At 37.8% G+C, this 18,262-nt stretch overlaps 1 protein-coding gene across 3 annotated transcripts in view; it reads right to left on the minus strand.

Annotated features, from left to right (window-relative positions):
* Positions 1-358: 358 nt before the first annotated feature.
* GABA-B-R2 (gamma-aminobutyric acid type B receptor subunit 2) overlaps positions 359-18,262 on the minus strand; it is a 159,095-nt gene continuing 141,191 nt past the window's right edge. For all 3 annotated transcript variants that reach the window (XM_089244337.1, XM_089244338.1, XM_089244335.1), the window contains exons 19-20: positions 11,868-12,301; positions 359-7,043 (exon numbers count right to left, since the gene is read on the minus strand). In XM_089244337.1, coding sequence (XP_089100463.1) covers positions 6,748-7,043; positions 11,868-12,301 — 730 coding nt within the window. In that variant the 3' untranslated portion in view covers positions 359-6,747. The remainder of the gene's footprint in view (positions 7,044-11,867; positions 12,302-18,262) is intronic.

The following is an 18,262-nucleotide window of genomic DNA, read 5'->3' on the forward strand; positions in this document are numbered from 1 at the left end:
AATGAAAGGAAAACAGTATAATACATAAGTATAAGAGATATATATATACTTATCTATTATACTCTTATATCTGTAATACTTACATATAATAGAGTAGGTACGAAGTAGATTTCTCTTTTTACCCTAACCTAACTGTTCTCTTTCGCTCTTAGATGTTCCTTTTTTTTGCATATGGTTGCAACAAAGTTTCGCGGTGATGAGAAGAGAGGAAAGAAAATAGAGAGAACTTTCGAATTTATTCCACTAGCGCTTGGACGCACTATTACGTTCTTGATCGTAAAGTGGTTAACATAATTTGACTATAGTGTGTGGTGGAATGGTTTTATCAGTGTTATGACGAACAGAGTCAACAACTAGCTGAAAAACGAGAAAACTTTTATTCAAGTTTTAAATGGGTGAAGATAACATTATATATAAGCAATGGTGAATGAATCGGTATTAAATGTAAACATTGAAAATAACATCGATCGAACCAAATCAATAACACTGGAAGTGATCGTTATTCATTAAAAACGTTACAACACATTTTTTTTCGTCGTCGTTATCATTACAAGGCTTCGTCAAATGAAATGACGGGGAGAAATACGATTATTCGCGAAATCACAATTAAAGTGGCAGTAGAGAGGTTTCTCTCGCATCGTTTCCACTCACTTATTTATCGACGGACAATGATTGTTTTCAAATATCGGAGGATCAATAGCTTCCATTCATGATCGAGGAGGTATAACGTGTACTTATATATTCTATGATAATATTTATGAATAACTGATTCTATAACAATTGAACTGTACACAATATTTGTCAGAAAAACAAAACCGATATAAATCATTTAACTGTTTCCTCCTAACCATCAATGTTGTAATCATTTTTGTTCGGCTAATTCGAACTTCGTAAATAAATTAAAAAATTCCAACTTTTTTTTTTTTTTTTTTACTTTACATATCTTCACCCCGTTTACTTTTACAATACATTTTTATTCACATTTGCATCTCCGGATCGATATTTTTTCCCGTCCTCTGTAGAATCTTTTTTTTTTTCTAGTGTTTAACTCTCCTTTAAATAAGGTGCCTGGAATACCGAGCGGACTCATAGTCCTCCATCTCAGAGAGGCATACCAGTTTTCTGTTCAAAAAACGTTTTATTGTCAATGAAAAGCAGCATAGGGAACAGCTATTGGCTGTGGCGATAATACTGAAGACAGACTTCGCACAAAAATGGCGGATGAGCCATCCTGGGGGTTTTCAGAGTAGCAGTTCTACCTTTAAACTATTACCTTTAACTAGACGATGAGCGCGGTACGTTTCCGAATTTATGTTTTGATGTTTTGCGACACAGGCAACAGGAAGGGATTTTTTTCCTTTTGCGTATCCAAAAAACTTTATTTCGGACGATTTGGGCAGTCTAAGCGTAAAGTAATAAAAAATTTTAAACTAAAAAAAAATTGCGCTTATCTCTCTCTCTTTGGTCATTTATTGCTCCCTGGAATGATCAAAGCTGTCAGTAGAAGTTGGATGATGATCAATGCAAAATGCCACCAATAAGATTATTTATTGGTTACATTCTAGAAAATGCAACCGATGATCCTATTGGTAGCATTTTCCAAGTTTTATAAAAGGACTTTTATAGTGTAATCCCGGCTTAAAAAGATTCGTTTACAGTTGTACGAATAAAAAAAAATGTGTTCTAACAAAAAAGTCCACTGAAAGCTAATGAAAATGAAATATAATAATTTCATTTGAGCATATTCAATGGAACCGGAGCCTCTTCAGGTAAGTTAACGATAAGTGTTGATGCGGGAGCTCTCCTCATAAATAATGTTGGGAAAATGGCAAATAAATTTTTTCATTGATCATCATCCAAGTTCTACTGACAGCTTTGATCATTCCAGGGAGCAATAAATGACCAGATAAGCGCAGTTTTTTTTTTCAGAAGAAAAAAAAGGGGGATAAGTTTTCACGCTGTAATCGAGTTTCCCCTCCAGATGGAGCAAATTACAACGTGGTATTATAACGGGTGCGAAGCTGGATAATCGGTATTAAAATAATGAAATAATCTGAACAATGCCACTCCCAGAGTTTTCATCGAACTTTGTCAAGGACATCGCGGGCCGAGTATATTGATACACCACATAGTGATGAATATTAAGTATAATTTACCCGACTATATGCACAGTTGGTACTGCAATAAAAGCGTTAGGGAAAGGCGATAGGGTAAAGAAGATAGATAAGAGGGGGGATAGGATAAATTTTGCTGTCTTTTATAGGATAGCAGGGACAGACTTTTGGATAAGTAACCGTCCGGGGTTCGCCTATTTGGTAAAGCAACATATTTAAACAGTGAATTTAGATTGGCCAATCAAACAACTTCGACATTAGTCGTAAGGCTTGCTTTCTATGGTCCCTCAACTCAAAGTGGTGCCCGACAAGGAAGCCTTTTATAAATGATGACTTGGACAAGAGAACATAAGTGATTAAATAAACATTTGGGGGAGGGGGAAGTGGATCTCTTGGGCAAGTGACACGATGGTAGATAAAATCTGATAATCACTCGAAATTGGTCTAAATGAAAATCGACGTATGTAATTATAAAAACATCGTATGCAATACGATGCCTTCACTCGGTATTTTGCCACCTGAAGCATGCGCGCAGGAAAGGGCATAAGCCTGACCTCTCCCATTCAATAAAAATACTGTTAACCACGAGTAAAGATATTAAAATAAAGTACCGTTATATGCTGTTTTAATTACTTTCTATACATCAACATCAGAATTCCCAACAACCTCCCTCTTTTTATTAATCCACCAGTATGAATCTCCATCTCCAAAAAATTAGCTCCTGCGTACACCAATGTTTGCCACATAATCATCGTGGTTAATAGTCTATTATTCGGTCGTTTTTAGAGTAATATCAGTGGCAGAGAAATTCTGTTCGACACACTTCGCCTTCACACATTAGTATGCTTCTTCATGAGAATATCACCCATGGGGGTGTTTTCGGTTAGATGTACCAGTAGCGAAAATCGAGGAATGATACATTATATATGCACATACCAACATAAAATTTTTCATGCTTATTTCCAGTAATACAACGATTCTAACAAATAAATAGACAGATAATGATGTCATTTCATACTAGAATGTTTCTTTTTGACAAATAAAAAAATCATGCGTGCCGTTAAACCATATTCCCAGTTTAAAAAAAACCGTGACCGTTCATAATGAAAATTAATAGACGTAACAATCAAAAGTGGGTGATCAACGATCCGTTAAAAAACGTTGAGAAATCAACCTTATAAAATATCTGGGCTTGTCAATGCTAAAATAAATAGCTTTTAAGGAGGGGAGATAGCTCGTGTCAATGATGATAATGATAATATCATAATTGTTGCATTTATCATTCAGGAACGAATGATAAATGCAACAGAAAATGTCTGTCCTAAAAATCTGCAAGTATTTCGTGAAATATTTTTGTCGGGAAATACTGTGATCAAAACAACAACAGCAATAGACGATAATTTGTCGCGATTTCAAAACGTATCTCAAATTGTTCTGTTTCTTCGGGATTGAGACTGACAATGTGAACATTACTGAAGCGTTTTTGGAAATGTTTTTTATTCAAATAGAACCACATCAGGTAAAGGTATTTTTTTCGTCTTGGCAAAATAAAAAAAATCATATGTATATGAAAATACGCACTTTGAAAAAAATATCGATTCCTATGTGAACAAACTCGTAGCAGTAAGAACGAATAGTACACCAGTAATGACTGTCACAAACATAAATTTTGTTTCATCGAAATCGAAGAATATGCAATCATTAGTTTTTATGTTTATTTATAAATCTTCACTGGGTCTAGGTCAATTTGTCGCGATCAACTTGTCGCGGGACAATTCGTCGTGCTACAAACTCGTCGCAGTACAAATTTGTCGCAGACTCATTTCGTCGCGACAAATTTGAATTGCTTTAAAATTCATATGTTTGTTGTGATCTTATAAATAGGGTAGTTGCTTTAGGCGTAAAAAATGGATCTAATTTTTTTTTCTCATTTATTGGAAATGTTCCCCCTTCCCATCTCTGTTTTAATTTTTAACAAATGAAGGAAAGTATTCATTGAAGTCATCGAGGGACATTGGAACGTACACCAAGATAATAAATTGGGATCCAATAAATTTTTAAAATTTAATTTTTACCATATAAGCCGCATTTCTGTCGGGATTTCCATTTCTCGCAGTGAGGGGCGTTGGGAGCTGACCCAAATAATAAATTGGGATCAAATAAATTTTGAAAATTTAGTTTCCATCGTATAGGCCGCGCTTCCCGCTTTCTGCAGGGATTTCCTTTTCTTTCAGCGAGGAAGTTGGGGAATGCAATGTGCCCCCCCCCCCAGCACGATTTCCGTAATTCACTATTAAATGTATCCATGCAGAGAATATATCTTTAAGGAATTTTTTATCGACAATGTATCTAAGTTTTATGTGTAACAGCTGCGAAAAGTCTTATTTTCGAATTATTTTTTTTGCAATTCAATGTACATTTCAAATCACTTTGTATTCCAACATCGAAATAATATTCAAACACTCCGACCATAGCCACCAGAACTGGGGGCTGATGCCATTTGAAACCCCCCCCCCCCCAACTCCAATAACTCATGAATATACAATGCAATGCACCATTTCGCCGCCTGAGTACAGGTTTGAGTCCCTCATAAACGGAATGAATGACGATTTTCAGCGCCCCCCAGTACCAAAAGCTTAGACGCTAATGAAAACTATGTGAAAATATTCAAACAAGCCAGCCAAAGATATGCGACTGATTATAAACATAAGATTAATGGTTATATTATATCTATGCGACTGACCCATAATCATCTTTCTTATTCGTGATTACATTGCCTTTGTCGGTGCTCATCCTGTGGGCATTATGAAAACTTCATCGAATTGTCATTCATAAGCACTGTACATTTCCACCCTTGATCTGCGCCCAACTCCCTTCGCTGTGAGAAATAAAAATCCCAACAAAAGCGGGAAGTGCGGCTTATACGGTGAAAATTAAATATTAATTTAATTTAATTATTAATTAATTAAATATTTCAGGTTCTTATGGAGATACTGTAATGGTAAATGTTGGTGACTCTCGAAGGGGGGTAGGGAGAAACTCTCTAGCCCATGGGACAGATAGAAATTTACCATTAAAGATAGGCTCACTGTAATTTGGGGAATATCATGCGAACCGAAATTTTTCCACGTGATATTGAAATTTTTTCACAGCAAAAATAAATTATTTAACATTTCAAATTTTTACAACTGAAATTTTCAAATATAATTAAACTTTTATATGCAGTTAAATTTTTAAATGTATTATTATTTTTAAATGTAAATTTTTGATATTGTAATTTTTATTTCGATGACCTTTCTGCGTTGACAAAAATTAATTATTTTCAGATAACTGAGTGTACACTTTTGTTCATGTGTTTATTTCACGTGTCAGACAAAAACCTACATACACGGTCGCGTGGAACATGTACAGTGAAGAATCGACGGTTCGACGAATTGATTCTGCGCTGTAATATATAAATTGACGTCACGGCGGCAAACTTGTACAACTACGAAGTGGAGCTGCGAAAAATTTGTACCGCGACGAATTGACACTGCGACAAACTTGTACCGCGACGAATCGGCACTGCGACGAATTTGTACCGCGACAAATTGAGGCGCGACGAGTTGAGCGCGACAAGTTGAGTGCGACAAATTGACCGGCTACGATCTTCACTTCACTACCAATTAAACAGTTTTGTTTTCGTTTCTTAAGATTAACAATAACTAATAATTTTTTATAATTATTGATGACCCACCCGAGAGATAATTTTGAAACAAATGGCCCAAGGTTCGATTGAGTTCGACATCCCTGTGAAAGATCTTGGCCAGGAAATTCTCTTTGTGACGTTCCGCCCACAACGGATATTAAACGCACCGGGGTCTCCGCAACAAGTAAGAAGAGCATGATAGAACTACATAGAGACCCCGCATATAACTACATCGCTGAAGATGCCCAGTGTATATACGAGTGTAAGGTCCGGAAGTGAATTTCCCGGCCCAACACACACACAGCACGGAAGTTTATATTTGTTCCATCGAACACCAGCCACGAACGCCTAAAATAATACGTATTTCAAACTTTTTTTTATGAATGTTTTATCGAAATCGTTACGAGATGACGTTGTTCAAAGAATCGCAATGGACCTTCAATAGCAATATATTCATATTTTAAACCTATTTGTGTGCACACTCTTATTTCGTGTGTGTGCGTGTCTCTCCTAGACTTGGCACAAGCATCACATATATAAAACACAGCTTTCAAGAAATAATAACAAAAATTAAAAAAAAAATCGTTCAACGCTTTTTTTTTGTATGAAAAAAAATGTACGAAATCTTGTATGAGAAAAATGCTCGCGTAATTCATTCATTTGCTCGTTATTTCGAATCTACGACCCTCCCGGACCGATTCTAGTTTTAATTCTCATCAAAACTGGTGCTAACCAGACACAGTGAGAATACCTTTTCGTGCAGCTCGTTTTCGGCAACATATTTTTCGGAGAGATTGAATGGAACACCAAACTATCATGCGCATTCGGATATACAATCATACAGCACGCACACAACAGTTAACTTGGGCTATGTTATGTGTGTGTATGTACATACATACATATATGATCTTTTTAAATTCATATCTATCGGGTGTAAATAAGTCCTCATAAATATTCGACGATATCACACTTTACTGATGGGTAGGAGCTGTAGAGAGGAGTCGATTCGTCGTCCCCGTGAGGCGAACCACTTTTTCGACTGCTCATGATCTGAGAAAGGTAAGGAAACAGAGGAAGCAATCCTGGGTCAGTCCTACGATTGTGGATTACAGACACTCCTCCGGCGGCGACAGCTGTCGGGCTCAAAGTTCCGTATCGACTTCTAGCACCACCGTGGTCTTTAAGTGTCCCGAGGCTTTTTGCCCTTCGTCTCACGTCTGTACGAGGTGTCAAGTCGTTGTCTGAAATGTAAAAGCAGTATCTTATACATACATTTAATCAATGAATCTAAAAACAGTCAAAAATGCTAGGGATCAAGTTCAATAAATCATCATACTAGAGTAGAGTATTTCTTCCGATTTAACACGAAGGACTACTACTTCACCACACACCAACTCCGGCCATATCGCTATACGCAATTTACTGCGGTTAACGAGTTGGGTTGGAAATGAAGGCACCATCTATTGGCGGTCGCATCAATCTCGCAAGGAAAAATGTGCCGTTATCTATATTCTTTCCCCGAGATTGAACCTGAAGAAAACCTTCACGGTGTAGACGAGAATCTTACCACCACGGCACTCGGGCACACTATGGACTAAATTATTAAAAAATAATAATAATAAATTTGACTAGATTACTAAAGAAATCCAAAAGCTTCATAATTTGATTTTATTATGTATTATTACCATTACGACCATAAGCAGATACAGGATTCTCGAACGGGGGAGGGGCGAATCACTTAGGGAACGGCAGGGGCGTTTATCCACCTTCGTCCTCCCGCATATGTCAATAATATATTTTTTTACTGACCGGGGGTTAACCCCTTCCCCTGTATCCACGGGCGTACGCAGGATCGACTTTTTGAAGAAGCATGACAAATTACTTCCATACAAAAATCGCAGTTACTAACCTTCAGGGTCGCAACTAGGGGGGGGGGGGAGCAGGCAGGTCTTGTGCCCCGGGCGATAGACCGGAGAGGGCGCAAATTCCATTCTGAAACCTCTCCTTCAACATTACAAGGGGATGTGAAAATTCGCGCTTGCCCCGGGTGACCAAGCATCTAGTTGCGGCCCTGCTAACCTTCAAAAGGTGTTTTAAATGACCAAAAATGGATTAAGGTAGCGTATAAATATATTTTCCTTCCTTTCTATATTTCACATATTTTACAAAGATATTTAAAAATTTTTTAATCGTCTTGGGAGGAACACGGACACCCTGCGCCCCTCCCTTCGTATACCTTTGCTTGTATCCACCTATACTTACGAGCCACTTGAAATAATATTTCTGGGGGATTGTGTGGAAAATTTCCTTCGTTTTGGTGCATCTACGTCAGGAAGTTAAAATGTAACAGAAGATGAAGAACAAGCGGAAAAGAAAACAAAAACGACAGATTTTTGTCATTAAAAATAGGAAAAACAATGAAATTGCAGCAAAATATGGCCCTGCACCATATTAACAGTTTTAAAGTAACTAAAACATTGGTTGTTAAGGGCCGTATTCATCGACATGGTTTAAACTGTAGTCATAATTTTTGGATAAGAGATCAACATCGATTGGTTAAAAACCTGAATTTAACCAATATCCGTGTCGATCTCTTATCAAAAAATTGTGACTAGTTTAAACCATGTAGGTGAATATCGCCAAGCGAATTTTTTTTTTTTTTTTTGGATTCGCGAGTAGAGTAGTGTGAAAATTTTTAGTTCTAACGTTAGCATATACACTGAAGAGCCAAAAAAAACTGGTTCACCTGCCTAATATCGTGTAGGGCCCCCGCGAGCCCACGGAAGTGCTGTAACACGACGTGGCATGGACTCGACTAATGTCTGAAGTAGTGTTGGAGGTAATTGACACCATGAATCCTGCAGGGCTGCCCATAAATCCGTAGGAGTAAGAGGGGGTGGAGATCTCTTCTGAACAGCACGTTGCAAGGCATCCCAGATATGTTCAATAATGTTCATGTCTGGGGATTTAGGTGGCCAGCGGAAGTACCTAAAGTCAGAAGAGTGTTTCTGGTACAGTAACAATTCTGGACGTGTGGGGTGTCGCATTGTCCTGCTGAAATTGTCCAAGTCCGTCGGAATGCACAATGGACATGAATGGGTGCAGGTGATCAGACAGGATGCTTACGTACCTGTCACCTGCAGAGTCGTATCTAGACGTATCAGGGGTCCCATATCACGCCAACTGCACACGCCCCATACCATCACAGAGCCTCCACCAGCTTGAATAGTCCCCTGTTGACATGTAGGGTCCATGGATTCATGAGGTTGTCTCCATACCCGTACACGTCCATCAGCTCGAAGCAATTGGAACCGAGACTCGTCAGACCAGGCAACGTGTTTCCAGTCCTCAACAGTTCAGTGTCGGCGTTGTCGGGCCCAGGCGAGGCGTAAAGCTTTGTGTCGTGCAGTCATCAAGGGTACACGAGTGGGCCATCGGCTCCAAAAGCCCATATCGATGATGTTTCGTTGAATGGTTCGCACGCTGACACTTGTTGATGGCCCAGCATTGAAATCTGCAGCAATTTGCGGAAATGTCTGTCACGTTTAATGATTCTCGTCAGTCGTCGTTGGTCCCGTTCTTGCATGATCTTTTTCCGGCCGCAGCGATGTCGTGGATTTAATTTTTTACCGGATTCCCGATATTCACGGTACACTCGTGAAATGGTATATATATATACCATTATATACTTATATATATATATATATATATATATATATATGTGTATATATATATATACATATATATATATACATATATACGTATATACATATATATATACACGTATATACATATATATATACATATACATACATACATACATATATATATATATATATATATATATATATATATATATATATATATATATATATATACATACATATATATATATATATATATATATACATATATATATATATATATACACATATATATATATATATATATATACATATACAATGTGTAAGATATATATAATAATATGTGTGTATACATACACACGTGTATATAAGCGTTGGCATTTTTAATGCAATTAGGCATAGCCACCCTTCAGAAACGCCTACATTTTTCGAACCATGCATGGGGTTCTCCTTGATGACGACCCACTGCATAGGTTCTATTTCATTCTCATAAAATTCAATTTTTTTCCCTTTTGTTAAAATAATTCTTTTTTGTATATACATTATATATATATGTATATATATAATGCGTCTGTGTGTCAATAGTTGTTCGTGAGGCCCCCTTCGAAGCCTGCTGGCGACGTGCGCATGGACCTGCCTATGTAATCTCAACTTAGTGTCTTCTTGCCCACTGGTGGTCTTTCGGTGCTTAGTGCTACGGACGTCGCATCGCTCTTCCAACATGGCCCAAATCCTCTGGGTCGATAAGCTGGTACCCAGAGGAGCTCCATGGCGAGGGCCATGGTCGGTTTCGAGTCCTCGCGATGCGAGTCCTTACCCAGTTAAAAAGGCTCTCTAATGACTGTTTTGCCTGCCCAGGGACCCCTCAAGTCCAAATTTGTCCCTGTGTTTTCGAGATTACCTCATATTCGTGTATCATGAACTAATTTAAATATAAAATTAATGTTTATTAATTTTGTTGTAGAGAAATACTAACTATTCTAACATTTGCTCTAATTAGTGTAAATTAAAAAATTACTCATATAAATCGCAAGTTTATCTTTATATTCAACCATAATGCAATAAGTTGAATATTAAACGCTAAAAAAGTTCAAAACTTCGTTCTTTTCTTTCATTATCTATAAATTTAATTAATATCGAAGTTTTAATTCATATTCTTATAAATATCGTAACATTTTAAATTTATAGGATATCCAACAGTCCTGAACATTGAACATTCCTGACGGCACTTCGCTTAAGTCGTCACTCCACTTAACCCTTTATATTCGACATTGGGAAAAGTAGCATAAGAAAATTAAAAGTGTAAATATAATCATAATAATAAATAGTTATTATGTAAATTATTTTATAGGTCATTTAGGTCTAATTAAAGACTAAAGCAATGTTTTTGAAACAAGTATCTAAATTGCTCTATTGCTCGTTATTTATTTTTTGCTGAAATCGCTCGGAACATATTTTCTGTTGTTTCTTAGGATTTGGTTATTCTAGTTTCTCTTGGGTTTTTATAAGGAATCATAATCCCTCTTCCATAGTTACAATGGTCCGATCTTCCAAAGCACAGTGTAGGTAACAAGCAACTTATAATTTGATATTTTCTGTGTTCTTTTATCACTTTCAGTTTCATTTCCTGAATTGATTTTTTCTCGATTCCATTACCATGTCGGGAATTTCTCAATTTCATCATTTGTTATTTTTTCAATAACTTGCTCGTTATTATCGGTAACTATTATCTCTTCAGTACCCTCACATTCTAAATTCAAGTTTATTATACTGCTTATGTATCCCAAAAAGATATAGATTTCGGTATTCATTACGTAAGCTTCATGCTCGGTGGAAACATCCAATTAAGTATCACCGTGGTTGTTTTCAACTAACGAAGAAAAGGGTTCTATATTGAACCAGTCAATTCTTTTAAGTTTTTGAAGTGAATCGTTCCCAAGTTAGCACAACACTCCAAAATCCACACTTTTCACATTTACCTGTTTGACGTAATCTTGCGCATTCTTATCGTGATTGACAAAAGTCAACGTTCTGCTCAGAAAAGTGATCTTGTTTCGAAACAGGATTGCAAAATGCCCATATCCATGAGTTGCAAACAGGAGTGCAGTTCGGTGATCAGTTCTCCCTCTTTCAAAACAAGAACATTTTTAAAATGTTTTCTCGTTGTTCAAACAACAGCAACGAATAGGTAAAGGAATGAAAATTAGTAAAAAAACAGTCGAAACTGATTTTTTATGCACTCCTGTTTGCATTAAAAAAATTATTAAAAGGCCGTGTTGGGGAGGGGACATAGCCCATGTGTTTTGATAAGAGAGAGAGATCACAGGGTTTTAGAAAAGCTCGCAATAGCCGTGCACTTAGAGGTTCCGAATCGAATTATGAGATTACACATGCGATACGTGCAAACGGATTCGTACTCACCTTCTGAATATCCGACCATTTCGCCCTTGTCGGTGTCTTCATCCTCGCATGAAGAGGATAGGCCATTGGCCAAGCCAGTGGCCGACTTTCTACCGTGACCACTTTTGATTGCCCTCGCATAAGACGTGTCGTCAGATTCTGCCGCACCTCTGTCGAATATCATGGCCGAAGCGGGAGATCTCCTGGAACATTCGCTGGAGTCGGAATCCTCGAACTTCGTGGATGTGCTCGTATCCTGCACTAAGTTTACGGGTCTCAGTTGTTTGAGTCTGATTGCCGATGGCGTGGAGGGAGCCCTCAGACTCGATACGACGACTTCCTCTTCGTCCTCTTCTGGTGGAGGAGAACTCATTTGAACAGATGATTCATCCGTCCTCACGTAACTGCTCTCTTTTTCGGATACAGTTGACACTCGAAGTGAAATCTCTGACATTCTGCGAGAAAAAGAAAATCAGAGGATTCAAAGTGAAAACAAAGTCAAAATTTATGAAGAACGCGAGGACCCGACGAACATTGACTGTCGTGCCTTCCAACCAGAGACAGTTGCTCTTCTAGTTGGACGGGAGATTTCATTTACATGATTGAAAGACTGTACTTTTATCGCAAGCAATTGAATCACTCAACGTGTCTTCGTTTCATTTCGAATTTTTCTGCGTGTCTCATCAATGATTAGTGCTTTTCGTGGAGTGACATTTCTAAAAGAGGCTCGCTGCCTAATGCAGAAACGCATTCGATAGCTTATTCTTTACACATTTTATTAGAGAGGCTAATTTTCCAGAGTTTTTTGGATTTTTTCTGACACAAGAAAAAAACGGGTTAAAATTTTCGCCGTTAGGTGGTACTGCATAGTCTTGTTTCCTAATAATAAGCAATATTGTGCTGTATATTCTACATGGTTTTTATATATTTTGATAACATGACACCGAATAGAGCCAGCCACACTTACCGGAGAGAACTTAACTCATTTTATTTCTTTCCTTCCTCCAAAAAAAATCCGACTCTGACAAGTTTAAGACCGGTACGTCAATTTGTTATTTTTTTTTCTTTAATCCATTCAAATTTATGTGACAACCTTTATGTGTGATTAAAGGACAAAAAAATGAACAAAGAAGAGAAAAAAAAATAGATGTTCAAATAGGAGGAGGGTGGACTGAGGCAGTGTTTCTCAACCGCCGAGCCGTGGCATCAATCATACCGGGCCGCGAGAATATATTCATTACCCTTTCATTCCTCAAAGCATTTCCCCGCGAATAACTAATTGGTTTATTTCACCACTATGGAAAATAGTATTCGAATTTTTCAGTCTAAAAATCATAAAAGTGTTAGGATAAGAGCAGATTTGTATATCGCATGCAGCGTGGAAACGATGATTGGTCAAAAAACCTGAATTTCAGGTTTTTAACCAATCAGCGTTTTCACGCTGCACAATGCGCTTTAATTCTACTCCTAGGAAAACCCGGCCTTTTTTAAAGATGAAAAAAGTCGGATTTAAAGATGGAAAAAACGTTCCTATAGTTCTAGGACAAAAGCTTCCAGCTGCATCCATGAATTATAGGAATTTGGAGGATCCTCTTCCCCTATCGCACTGAAAATTACTCGTTTTGTTGCAAGGCCCCAAGGAAGGAAAACGTGTGTCACCGCCGTATTTTTAATTGTATTTTTTTTCTTTTCGCAATTTTGAGTACCCGTCGTCATGAAACCCGAACAATACACATACACAGACAGCAAGGTGAAAAAAATTCCCATACTCTCGGTCCCTTTTTCCTGGAAAATATTCTACTGCTTCAGGGCTCTCTGTTGACAACCAGATAATCCTGCTGTTTGCGTGTTCACTATTTGCCATTATAGGCACCACAGAAAATGTTCTGAATACAATAGCGCCATGAGAAAACTCGGTATATGTAGAATTCCTTGGAGACTGGAAAAACATCACAGTGAATTACGTTAAAAAAATTTTCGTTTTGATTTTTTTTCCAGTGATGTATTTTTCATTTTTGCTCAAATGATAAATTTTTGAAATTTGTTAAGTTACACAATTTAACGTAAGCCTCTATCGTGAATACACCGGAACGAGTGTTTCGCCCAAAATTGAACAATTTTATGTTTTTCAGCTGACTTTTTCATGGTCAGTTACAATATACACAATTTTTTTTATATCATTGCCTTCCTTTTAGCTAAGATTAAATACAAAATTTGATCGTAAAATATATTTTACACTAAATTATTTAAAAAGTGTCCACTGTTAATGAAAGCTTCGCATCACGCAAACTACGTGAAATTATTCGGTAGAATCGAATATTAAGACGTTTCGATTGATTTACGATGAATTGCATTTTCTAATTAGGCCAGAGGCACCGAAATGAGAAAACATTGAGGGGGGCTGAAAGTGTCCATTTGTCTCGTGTATACGGGCTCAAGCCCTTATGCAGGAGAGGGAGTGATGCTTCATTAATTATTGAGGGGGCTCAGCCCCCTTGTAAAATTTATTGGGGCGCTCAAACATCCTGCAGTTGCTGATGAAACACTTCGTTTATGTTTTGACTTCTGCACGTTATAAATACAATACCAAAAAGAGAAAAATTTTACATCAGTCCGTAAGATAATAATGGATTCAATTCATTAAAATAATTTTAATTAATTAAAATGGTTTAAATTAATTAAGCAATTAATTGAAATAGTTGAAGTTAATTAAAGGGTTAATTAAAATGTCTTACATTAATAAATTAATTAAACGGGTTTAATAAATTGATCGAATATCGAATAAAAGGGCTTTTAAATAATTAATCAAATAATTAGTTCGTAATCAAAAGGTAATTGGTTGTTTATCAAACATTATCTTATGAACGAGTAAACTATTCCAGACAGGTCCGTAGACTCATAGAAATTTGATTCATCGCGCCGCGGTTCCAAAAAGGTTGAGAACCACTGGACTAGGGGGGTCCGGATCCCGAAATGTTAGAAAATGTCTGATTTTTATGGAATAACACGGTTAAATCTATTTTTATCAATATATTCCCCCCCCCCCAAATAAATCTCTTACTACGGCCCTAACTAGGCCACACGGGGTAGAACACACCTACACAAGGAAAAGTTCAAGCTTTATACTGTTATTACAGATATTCCGCTATTTCTAAGGCAATATCGAAAACTTTATTCACAATGCTTGTTATGGTTGAGTGCAGGTAGGATATTTATCAGGTGACTGCATTAATTATAAATACCAAATATAGAGAAATTAGAGAAATTTATATTAAACTTGCAATATTGAGAAAAAACAAAGTTGTAACTAAAATGTGCAAAATCTCTGTTAAACTCACATACAATAAAACCATACTCGGTTGTAAGCTTATGTATTTCTTTCTCTAGTGCTCCAAAAATATCGGCTGGAATGCAATAGTGTTAAAACTGTTTCAATGTTTACTATGCTCAAGATACAACAGTCACACCATATGATCCTCTCGCAGGAAAACTTCATATGCCGTGATGAAACATCAATATATAATTAATTTCCATAAGTAAAGAAATGGTACTGGTGTAGGACCGGGTGTTGAGCACCATCATAAAAGAAAATGACGATCAGAAGGTTTTAATAAATGAACATAATTTATTTGGTACGGATAACATAGATTAATACAGGACTTCACATACGCATGATTTCAAGCCATCTGCAAAGGAAAACATTCGATTTTTTTATCGCAGCTTGCGTTGCTAGATTACAATCATTCCCATCAGAAAAATGCGAAGCGTGGCGTCACATACTTCGTCTACGATAGGCAAAAGTTTAACTAGAGTTGGCTACAACCCCTCCCCCCTCCCCCCAGTATCTGCGAAATGCTGTGGTCGAGTATCTGTCGGGAAAGTGGTCACGACGACTGAAGCGAGTCACAGTTGCTGGTACTGTACTTGTTGGACGGACAGGGCGACGTCGAAAGCACTTGGGTGTGGTGGTCACTAACGAAAGCTAAGATCAACCGATCGATGGAGATTCTCCTGGATGTCCCATTGAAGTCGATATCGAAAAACTTATCTTGTCGATATTTGACCAGAAATGGGCCTTGATAGGTAGGGTATAAGGCAGAGTGTGATGCTTCGTTACGCAGGAATACATCAGACGTGGATTGTAGGAATACGAACAACGAACGCGCCGATGTATACGGGGAGAACGCAAGGTTTCAATAAGATTTATTACATACTAGCTTACCCGTCGCGCGTTGCTGCGATCTCAAAAGAAAGGAAATTCAAGAAAGGCAATGAAGGAAAGGAAAAAAAATAAAATAAACTGCCAGAAACCTTCCCGGGAGTGTACTCAACAACTTCCCCAGAAAGTTTCATGGCGATCGGATGAATGGTGTTGTAATGCATAAAGGACAAAAAGACACATTCGTTTTTATATATATAGATAATCGAAGCGAAGCTTACAAGCACGACCGACTCCAATCGATGCAATAAGACAACTCCCCAAAAAAGGCGGGAAAATAACATAGCAATAATCATGCGATCGCAGAGTCATCCAGTGGCGACACAGAGAAACAAAAGAATAATACGAAATACTACATATATTCGTTCATACTCCCACCCTATCAAGAATATATGCACGGTGTCATATTATTCTTGATACATAGGTAGAACACATATCTTAGCAATTGATTAACAAATTATAGCAATTACTTTTGAAAATAACCCTAACAATTCGAAAAGTGATTATTATACCACCTCTACTTAGATGAATTTCGTGGAGTTATCCCTGTAAATGTTTAGTAGCACTTGCACGTGAACAAAATCGTCGAAGGGCTGCAATAAATACACTTTGTGTAAGATCACTGACAACTTCGATACGAACAGCTTTCGGGGCAAAACATAAGGAAAGCTGGGATCAACCGATCAATGGAGATTCTCCTGGATGTCCCATTGAAGTCGATATCGAAGAACAAGACAACAGCGATATATTCCTTTGTCGAAAGAGATCCGAGACCTCTATGTTGTTTTATGTTGACGGACCCTGCAAAGTCAACTCCACAAACTGAAAGAGAAGGATTCAAAGAGGAATTTGCAATCGTCCTCCCACCAGTAAGAAACCATTTCAGAAGAGACATCCTGAGAAATATGCTCAATATTTTTACACTTATCGAAGTTAGCAGGAGCTAATTTAAGCGAATCAGCACAAGATTTCAGTTCGTCCGAACGAAAAAACTCAGTACGCAATGGATCCGTTAACTGTCTCAAGATATACGAATCAATATAACTATTACCATCATGGGTATAATATACTTCTAAGCTCACTAACCCTTTGGTGGTACCGGCGTCAACAGTTGCCACTCTCAATGCTTGAACACATGATTCACTAATGAAGAAACACTGAGAGCCCGAGTCGAGAAATGTACGGAAAATGTAACGATTACCCGACGTTTCCAAAACGCACACTTGAGCCGTAGATAATAGCACACAGAAAGAAATATCAGCGGAAACATTTGATCACACTGTGGAATCATGCACCTTAGACTCGGTAGATACAGGCACATCTGGCAACGCAGCAGTAACACTAGTGGAAACAATTTCGTGCAGAGTGGAATGATGCCGCTGATCACATCGCGAACACCTGAATGATGATGAGCATTGATAGACCTAGGAGCACTAATGGAAGAGCGTCAACACAAGCTGGATGCGATTGAATTCGGAATTTTAGTACAGCTTTCAGCGATCCGTGTTGCCTCTCGATGAGTCCATTCGCCTGCGAATGATATGCGGTCGTCTCGTGGAAAAGCTCAAAGTCTGAAAAAGATGGCTCTCAAACTGTTTTCTTTGGTCGGTGGTAATCTTCTGCGATATTCCAAATCTGGCAAACCAGGTTGCAGTTAAGGTTTTGGTGACTGTTCCGGGGCAGTTTGGTCGGACATAGGTGAGGCTTCAATCCATCTGGAATATCTGTCTATCATCGTTAAGAGGTACCGTGAGCCTTGGCATAATGGTAATGGGCTAGCTATGTCGAGATTGATGTGTTGAAATCGGTTATATTTGGTACTTTGAATTCGGCCAGAATGGAATGAATATGTCGGTGAACTTTCGAACGCTGGCATGCAATGCATGTTCGACTTCAAGTCTGACAACCTTTTTTGATGTTACGCCAGATGAAACGTCGAGAAACCACCTTGGTTGCAGCTTTGATTCCTGGATGAGAAAGCATATGAAGTGATTCAAAAGCTTGTCTTCTGTGTAAATCCGGAATATAAGGACGGATGTGTCCCGTGGAAATGTCATAAAACAAGTGGTTTCGTAGTACTACTGTATGGTAAACGGAGTTTGACCATCTTCAGTGATGAGCTTTGTTGGAGTGTATGCAGTTCATCGTCACATTGAGAGTTGGCAATCGCATCGGAATTGATTGGTGATGGAGAAGT

The sequence above is a fragment of the Pholcus phalangioides genome, unplaced genomic scaffold (assembly GCF_987345545.1).
Source record: "Pholcus phalangioides strain wild (caught in Gottingen) unplaced genomic scaffold, Ppha-v1.0 ptg000015l_1, whole genome shotgun sequence".
Classification (NCBI taxonomy): Eukaryota; Metazoa; Arthropoda; class Arachnida; order Araneae; family Pholcidae; genus Pholcus; species Pholcus phalangioides.